An 8,989-nucleotide genomic window follows, 5' to 3' on the forward strand; every position below is an offset into this window, starting at 1 on the left:
TGCTGCGGGCCCGGGCCCCGAGCTGTGCCGCCTGGCTCGCCCGGGCCCCGCCAAGGCCGGTGTGTCCCCGCCTTCACGCAGGGAGACTCGCTCAAAACTCGCTGAACTTCAGGGACAGTCCCTGAAGCGTCCAAACTGTGAGGGTTGGCAGCCCTATCCAAGGGTCCCCATCCCAGGCAGCGCTCCTGGACACCCTCTCCTCACCGAGCACCCTGAGGACACGTGCCTGGACCCCAAGGGCCTCTGGGGACCCGGACGGAGCTGACGGTCCCTAGCCCTTTGCCAGGCCACCATGCTTATGAGGAAAGCGCCCGGCTTCGTCCCGGCCTCCCCGTGGGGGCTGCGGCTGCCACAGAAGTTCCTTTTCCTTCTCTTCCTCTCGGGCCTCGTCACCCTGTGCTTCGGGGCCCTCTTCCTGCTGCCCCACTCCTCTCGCCTCAAGCGCCTCTTCCTGGCCCCCCGGACCCAACAGCCTGGCCTGGAGATGGTGGCAGAAATCGCTGGCCATCCCCCAGTCCGCGAGCGGGAGCCTCCCCCCAACCCGGCTCCCGCAGCTCCGGCCCCGGGTAAGGATGACCACAACAGCCGGGTCAAACCTCACCGCAGGAAAGGGTGGCTGCGGCACACCCGCCCCACCGGGTCCCGGGAGGAGGCCACGGCGGCCCTCAGGCCGGGGGACGACAACGTCCTGTTTAGTTTTGACTTTAACGCGTTCCGGAGCCGCCTCCGCCATCCAGTCCTGGGGACAAGGGCCAATGAAAGTGAGGAGCCCCAGGGTCGCGTGCGAGCCCAGAGGGAGAAAATCAAGGAGGTAAGGATTCCCCATTAAAGAAAAGACCCTCTGGCACTCTCATGCCATTCCCCTGGCCCCAGTCCCTCTTGGTACCTGCTCTATGCTAGGCCCTTCAGACACACTCTGCACATTCCTCTCTCTTGCCAAACTTCCCACCTTCTCTCCTGCCTGCACACTGTCCCACCACTGAGTTGGGTTAATTGTCCTCACGCTGACTGGGGATGAGCTGCTAGATGCCTAGGGAGTGGTAAGAGGTGTGAGGATTCTGTGCTTTGCAGATGAGTGATGGCAGCTGCATCCCAAGATGTCCAGACTCTATAGTCTTTTCTGTCCAGTTCCCAGCCCAGGTGAGCTCCACTCTTACCTCCTGGAGTTGTTTCTGAGAGTGGAATTCAAGTTCCTTAATGAGCACCCTCTGTTTGCATTTGTAGCTGTCCGTCTACATTCTTTCTCACTTAAGTCCAAAATCCCTCTGGGATCCTGGAAACCTAGGATTTGGGAGGTATTTGGTGGCCTGAAAGTATTTTGTAATCTAGTCAGCTGCCTGCAAGGAGGATGTTGTGTATTCTTGCTATTTCTATTGAGCTTTGGAACAATTGTACATAATTGCATGTGATGCAAGAAGAAATGATCAATAAGGCAGTGGTAATGTTTCAGAAGCAGCAGGGTTATGAAGCGGGTCTTGGACAGTTTCCCTATGGGGATTGTACTAGGGAGGCGTTTAGAAGGATTACTTTGAGCCTGAGTCTTAGTTTAAGAAATCAAAAGCAAATGCAGCCTCACATGGCTTGAAGGCAGTTGCCAAGTTGCCACTGGTAACTAAATATTCTGCTCAACCACTGTTGGAGCTGCCTGCTTGAGGTTTGTGCCCAGCAATGCAGAGTGGGCTGCAGTGACACCCCCAGGCCACGAGAGGGCTGTGGGCAAGCTGTGGGCCAGGTTCTCCTCCCTAGAAAGGAGAGGATGTTCTCCCCTCCTCAGGACCCAGAAGGAAAGGGCTGCATCTGTCAAGACTTCTGAGTTTGCCGCAAAGGAGTCACCAGGTCTGCCTTAATTTCCAGGGAGTGCAGGTAGCAAAGATCAGAACCTGCCCTGCCAAGACCCACTCAGACCCAGCGTCTCCTTGTTTGAATTACCCTCCCTTCCAAAGTCCACCTTTCCCCCACTTCTTATCCCTGTTATTACTCAGCTGTCCTATACTAAGCCCTGTTTGGAGACTGTCTTGACTAGCAATCACAGACATTTTGTGAAGTCAAGATAGGAAGCCACAAGGAAGCTGAGTCCCTGGGGTATGTACCTGCATGAGTACATGTGCTCTTGGTTTCCAAATTCTTATTGCAATCCAAAGGTTAACTGAAGGCTAGAACTGGCAGTAGCTAAGTAAAGGGCATGCACTTCTCTCCTGTATTGCTGAATATTCATCTGGGCCACACGCAGCTTCCTGGCTGAGCACAGCCACTCTTTCTGCCCTTCTCTTCCTCCTAAGAGGACTGTAAACCCCAGTGAAATTGCATATAAACTGCATGTGTTTAGTTTTTTGTGGGTGTCTAGAGCTGTCACTGGGCTTTCAAAAGAATTAGGAATTAACTACTGATCTCTTCAGAAGAAGTGCTTTCTGCATTCACTTCTAGAAGGTGGTCCATTTCTGAAAGCCTGGGGTTTGAGAGCCATGTCTACAAGGGTGGGCTGGCTAGTGAAGAACTTGATTTTCTCCCCTCCATGAAAAGACTACTACCCTTTTGCCAATTGAGGCTGGGGGTGATGAGCTACTGGATGCCTAGGGAGTGGTAAGAGGTGTGAGGATTCTGTGCTTTGCAGATGAGTATAAAATTACAGGAAGGAAGGCAGTCCAGTTTGGTTGCCAGGTGTCTGGATCTTTCTATATGGTATCTCCTCGTGCCCTGGTAATAGCTGGAAACATGCTTGCATATACTTGGAGTTGTTGTTCAACTAGCCCTCTCACTGTCTTGAAGACCTTAAGCTTCTCAGAATGGAGGGGCAGTTAATATACACTGTGATTGGAAACCTATTGTCCTCTTCAGTTTGACCTTCCCACCTACAACCTGAAAAATGTGTAGCAGAGTTTTTTATTTAGTTATAAACACAAAGTTAGCTTCCCATTGTCCCACCTGGTGAGGGATGGATATGACTATTGCTAGCGGGTGTCTTTACTTCCTTCTCATTTAAATTTCTGTATGCGTCATGCCCAGGGGTAGATCATTTTTAGAAAGGTGCCTATTTCCACAAAAAGGACTACTGCTGTCCTCTCTGGTTTGTTTATTTGCAGGCATGGATTGATTAGACCCAAGGAGCAGAGAGGGAGCTAGCATCAGATAAAAAGGGCCCTGTTCTTATGAGGTTTTTAAAGTGAAAGTAAATTTCAAGAGGGAGTCAGAGAGTGAGATAAATGAGTTTGAATGAAAACTGGATATTCTGGCTCTAGATCAGCCAAATATATTTATGAACGTCCTGAGAGTTGGACACAGGCATGAGGTCTGTGTTGAGATGGATTGAAGCTGCAGGTCCTGGGCACGCATGCATCACTTTGTCACTAGAACCAGCTATTTTAACTCACTTCCCCACTTTGGAACTGTGGGGAAAAAATCCTCAGAACTCTGACAAAAGTACAGTTATTTGGGAGATAAGTAGAGAAAGAAAGTGGCCAGAAGCCAAATTGCATGATTATAGCAATCCCCTTCCCACACTCTTATAAATCCTCTTGACCCTGACAAGAGTACAGCCATCCTGGGAAGACAGCTAGTGATAGAAAGCAGGTCAGATACCACATGGCCTGTTCACAGCAACCCCCTCCCCGCCCTCCTGAAATGCTTTAGGGCCCGTATTCCTGGGAAGCATCAGGATATCCTACCCTGGTCCTGCCCGGCACTAGAGAAAGGGCCTCATGCAAGTTTAACACCTTTTGTGGAAGGCAGTAATTCTAAATCAGTCTTGGACGTAGCATCTTTCGCTCTGTAGGGGAGATGACTTCCCTTACGTCTTATGACCCCTTCCTGCATTCCAACTACACTAATGAAAGTCCCTTGAAACTGTGTGAGCTGAGCTGACTTCTGGTCAGACTCCCTTCAGTTGCTTTAAAATAAAGCCTATTCTTCAGCCCTGGGCTGGCCTCCTCTCCTTTTTGAGGTCTCTGGCAGGACTATCCCTAAACCTCTCTGGAACCTTGGAGAAAGCAACATGGTAGAGAAAGGACACCTTGAGAACATGGATTGGAGTCTCAGCTCAACTGTTAACTGTCTGACTCTAGGCTAGGCACCTCCTCTGCTTCCTAGGCCTTCTTGTAAAATGGGGTGAGGATGAGGAAAGTAGGTCATAGACACTCTTGTTTCTAGCCCGGGCCCCTAGGTGGACTGTTAGTGTGGTCAGAGACACCTTAGCAGTTGGGCTTTCTCAGCTCTATTTTCAACATACCTTAGTTCCACGAAGTCAGGGACAGTGGTGTGGTGGCAGTGGTGGTGACGTTCACTGTTATATCCTAGCACCTAGCCTAGAGTACATATTCAAATAGTTGATAAGTTAATTGTTTCTGTCACCCATCTTGAGCTTTGGAGATGGGCTTAACAATAATAAATCCTCAGCTTGGGATCCTGAAGGGGAAAGGTATTGGCTGGAATGTAAAGGGATGAAGGCTTGGCAGCAGCCTTTCCTTGTTGATCTGAGGATAACATGGGAAATGGGGATCACTGACCACAGGTAGGTGTCTTATGGATTCAAGTTTAAACAGACTCTTCTTTTATATGACAAGAGATGGGATGTATATAGCCTGTCAGAGTCATATTCCAGTGAAAAAATATTTAACTGGGTTCTACTGATGGTTGTTCGCCAATCTGGGGAACCTCAGTTGTCCCTTCCAGTGAAGGGGGGTTTTGTTAAAGGGAACTGGGCAATCTGCGGTAGTGCTTATGGGGTTCTGGAGTTGGGACCCATACCCTCGCCCAACCCATATGGTGCTTTCAGGCAAACTACAGAAAGGGTACTTTCCTCCAGGAGATGTAGCTCCACTCTGGAGTGTGGGGCTGGGTGAGATGAACATGGGTTGAATATCAACGCTCCCTGTGCTGTGTGTCCAGGGCTCTTATACACTGTTGTGTTCAGTAGTCCTGCTAAGAATACAACCTGGGTTCAAGTCTCTTATTTATCACTGGGTATCTGTCTTCATGGTGAAACCAAGAGGCTGGCATTTAGGGGATTCTCTTCTGTCCCCAACTTATGCTTGTTTACTGCCCAAACACCTAGAGTAAGGTCTGGCATTTAGTTGGAGCTCAGATACTTTAATGAATGGCTATATTACAGATTTATGACTAACAGTTAAAGTTGCTGGTCCCAGAAGCTGGGTATTCTCCCAGAGGTACCTGGAATTCTAAGGAGGCTCAGAGTAGGAATTATAGTCAAGTTTGTGGGCTTAGCAGCTCAGTGACCCAAGAAACCTTTTAGAAGTTGCAGGAATTTTCCAAGTACAAGTGTAACTTGAAGGGAGTTGGGAGGTGGCACCCATGAGTTAGTCTCTCATGCCTGGAGAGCAGGCATCTGGAGGCTGCTTGTGACTTGGCAGGGAGTGCCCTCACTTTTGCTCTTGGTGCCTGCTGTGTTCAGCCTCTAGGATATTGCTGGTTATGAAATGTGACAGTGTCTGAATAAGTCATCTGGCAAATGATCTTTGCTCCCCATTAACGGACTGGTTCGTTAGTCATGTGTGGTTTCTCTGTATATCTGATTTATCCTCACTGGTACCAGGGACAGGTAGAAAATTAAAAGGCTTTGTGTTCTTTGTAGCATGTGAATCTGAGCCTGTGAGATGTAGAGGATAATTAATATTAGAAACAGCTCAGATTTAAATAGCTTTGCTTCGAAGAGCTCTGTTTGAGTTGCAAATCCATTGAAGATCTTTTTCTTCCTCTCCTATCCTTCAGTCTCTTCAGTTTCCCTCTTGTCCTGCTTTATGATACCTTTAACATAGATGGAGACTGGCCTATAATAACTGGACAGGTCCCTTGGAAGACCCTTACATCCTAAGCCTAGTGACACATACCTCCTTCTCCTTCCTTAGGATTAAGGGCCACAGTTAGAGTAAAACTGAGAACTTGTCCCTGCCAGGTATATATAGCTTAACACCCACAGGTTGGTGGGGTCTCTATTTTGATTTTGAATTGCACCATCATTTTGGGAAGTTAGATATTCCAGGAACAATTTCTTCCCAGGCCTCACATTCTTAACTCTGTCTCTAGTGTTAGGGCTACAGACAAATAGAATGACACTTTTAAAAGTCAGCTACTTATTTCACAGTACAGTTAGTAGTGGGGTAAGAATAGATTCTTCTGTGATTTTTAGAGTGACTGATTTACACCCGAGTTCAAGAAATGCCTTTTCTCTAGCTTTCCCAAAAGACTGATCCATTACTCTACCAAAAATAAATACTGTGATATGTATCAGGCATACTTTGCTGAAAGGGACTTACATCTTTTCTCTTATTGAAAAAAATAAATCAGGCTTGCAGATTATAAAGCCTGGCAGGCAAGCTACCTGGTGGGTACTAAGCCTTGTGGGTTCTGGCTCTGGCTTGAGGATGAAACCTCTCTTTGTATACTAAGTTGAGTCTGTGTTAGAGGAGGCAGTGGGAGCTTTAGGAAATTCTCTCTCTCCCTGCCTTAACTTTCATTGGCCAAATCAGGGAAGCCTTTGCAAGAGAATGATGGACGTAAGATTCAGGAGAGTAATTGCCTTAGATGAGCTAGTGAGTATTTATTGCATTACTTGAAAATAGGGCCCACATATAGAGCAGGGATGAGTGTCATGTGCCAAGGATGGTGATTATTCAAGTTCTATGCACCTGTAGTCCAAAAAGACCCGGCTCACAAAACAGTAAGCCCTGGTTCTTGATTTCCCTCTACTTCTGGGTCAAGGCCTTCATGTATAAGTGTTTACATAATTCGAGGAAAAGAAAACAGATTTCCTTAGCTCTCTATTTCCATGGCAGATGATGGTAAGAAACCAAATTAGAGACTCTTCAAAGAATTCCAAGGACACAAGGACCTGAGATCTCCATTCCCCCTTCCTCTGATGACTAGTCAGTAGCTAAAATAGCATAGTTTTGGTTCTCTTAAATGCACAGTTGAAGCAGCAGAGACTGTTGTAAGACTGCTTTGGTGGTGTCTCTCCCTGCAAAGAGAACAGAAGCCATCGAGATAGCTACAGGCCTCACTGGTGACCCAGTTGCAGGTGTTTTCTCCCCTGAGAAGGCTGTTTTCCAAGATTTGGGTTGAAAACTCCCTATACTTGGCAGGCATGTGGTCATAACAGTTCTTACTCAAAGGGTGTTTAAGTACGTCTCTTGACTCTGAAACTTCTTTAATTAAGGCTGAAACCAGGGCAGTTGTCCATCTGTTTTAGTGCAGTGCCTTTAGTGGTAACTTTTACAGAAAAAAACTTTGGCATATTGATTAGTGCTATCCTTGATAGATGATCAATAATTGTGCTTTTATCTGGCATCTTCTGGGTGTCAGTCAGCTGCTCTAAAGGTAACTATGCAAACAGTAGTCACTGAACAACACCATTTTCAGTGGCCAAATAATAATAGATTTTTCTCCCCTCCTTCCACCTCAGCCATCTTTCCAAGCACTGTACTAAACACAAATCATTCTTGCTGCCTTGGTGGTCTTTATAAAGTCCACTGTGTAATACAAAAAACGTCTGGCTTGGCACCTGTAGCTCAAGTGTCTTAAGGCGCCAGCCACATACACCAGAGCTGGTGGGTTCAAACCCAGCCTGGGCCTGCCAAACAACAATAACAACCATAAAAAAAAAAAAAATAGCCGGGCGTTGTGGCAGCTATAGTCCCAGCTACCTGGGAGGCTGAGGCAGGAGACTCGCTTGAGCCCAGGGTTTGGAGGTTGCTGTGAGCTGTGATGCTACAGTACTCTACCCAGGGGGACAGCTTAAGGCTCTGTCTCAAAAAAAAAAAAAGTGTTGTAGAGGCTGATGAGTGGTAAAACTAAGTCTGTTTGGGGGCGGCACCTGTGGCTCAGGGAGTAGGGTGCTGGCCTCATATGCTGGAGGTGGTGGGTTCAAACCTGGCTCCAGTCAAAAACTGCAAAAAAAAAAAAAACCAAAAAAACTAAGACTGACTCTCAATGTTTATTCTTTGTGTTCTCATTTTTTTACATAACCTTTTGATGTAGATACTATTTACAATTTACATATAGTGAAAACACACAGATATTAAATACGGTTTGCTGAATTTTAAGAAATGCAAAAGACCATGTAAACCACAGCCTCATCATCTAGGGCTGTGGTCCCCAACCCCTGGGCCATGGACCAGTACCAGCCTGTGGCCTGTTAAGAATTGGGCTACACAGCAGGAGATGTGTGGTAGGCCAGCAAGCAAGCAGAGCTTTGTATTTACAGCTGCTCCACATCCCTTGCTCACCATCTGAGCTCCACCTCCTGTCAGGTAAGTGGCCACATTAGATTCTCATAGGTGCACAGACCCTGCCATAAACTGAGCATGCAAGGGATCTACATTGTATGCTCCTTGTGAGAATCTAATGCCTGATGACCTCAGGTGGAGATGTAATGCACTTGAATCATCCAGAAATGACCACCCCTACCCAGTCCATGGAAAATTGTCTTCCATGAAACTGGTCCCTGGGTGCCAACAAGGTTGGGGACCAATGACCTATGGAACATTTCCATTACCTCAGAAAGTTTCTCTGCTCCTTGCTAGTTGAGTCTCTCATCACCTACCTCTCATCCACCTCCATTCACTGTCTTTTTCTTTTTCTTTCTTTTTTTCTTTTCAGAGACAAGATCTCACTCTGTTGCCCAGGCTGGAGTGCAGTGGTGTGATCATAGCTCGCTGTAACCTCAAACTCCTGGGCTCAAGTGATCTTCTTATCTCAGGCTCCAGGCATAGGCCACTGCACCTGACCCCACTGTCTTGATTTCTATCAGCAGAGATTAGTTTTGCCTGACAAGGCTTCTTTCACTGAGGATAACATTTTTGAAATTCCATCCATGTTGCATGTATCGGTACTTCATTCCTTTTTATTATTGACGTAGTCCATTGTATGACTGTACCGTAATTTGTATATCCATTCATCTGTTGTTGAACTTTTGGGTTGTTTCCAGTGTTTGGCTATTGTGAATATAGCTGCTATGAACATTTTGTGTACAAGTCTTTGT

General features: G+C 47.0%; 1 protein-coding gene across 1 annotated transcript in view; it reads left to right on the forward strand.

The window, feature by feature from the left end:
* Positions 1 to 12: 12 nt before the first annotated feature.
* Positions 13 to 8,989, forward strand: part of MAN1C1 (mannosidase alpha class 1C member 1) — a 146,864-nt gene continuing 137,887 nt past the window's right edge. The window contains exon 1 of the mRNA XM_023519098.1: positions 13 to 811. Coding sequence (XP_023374866.1) covers positions 293 to 811 — 519 coding nt within the window. The 5' untranslated portion in view covers positions 13 to 292. The remainder of the gene's footprint in view (positions 812 to 8,989) is intronic.

Source organism: Otolemur garnettii, unplaced genomic scaffold (assembly GCF_000181295.1).
Source record: "Otolemur garnettii isolate 467f Iridium unplaced genomic scaffold, OtoGar3 scaffold00156, whole genome shotgun sequence".
NCBI lineage: Eukaryota > Metazoa > Chordata > Mammalia > Primates > Galagidae > Otolemur > Otolemur garnettii.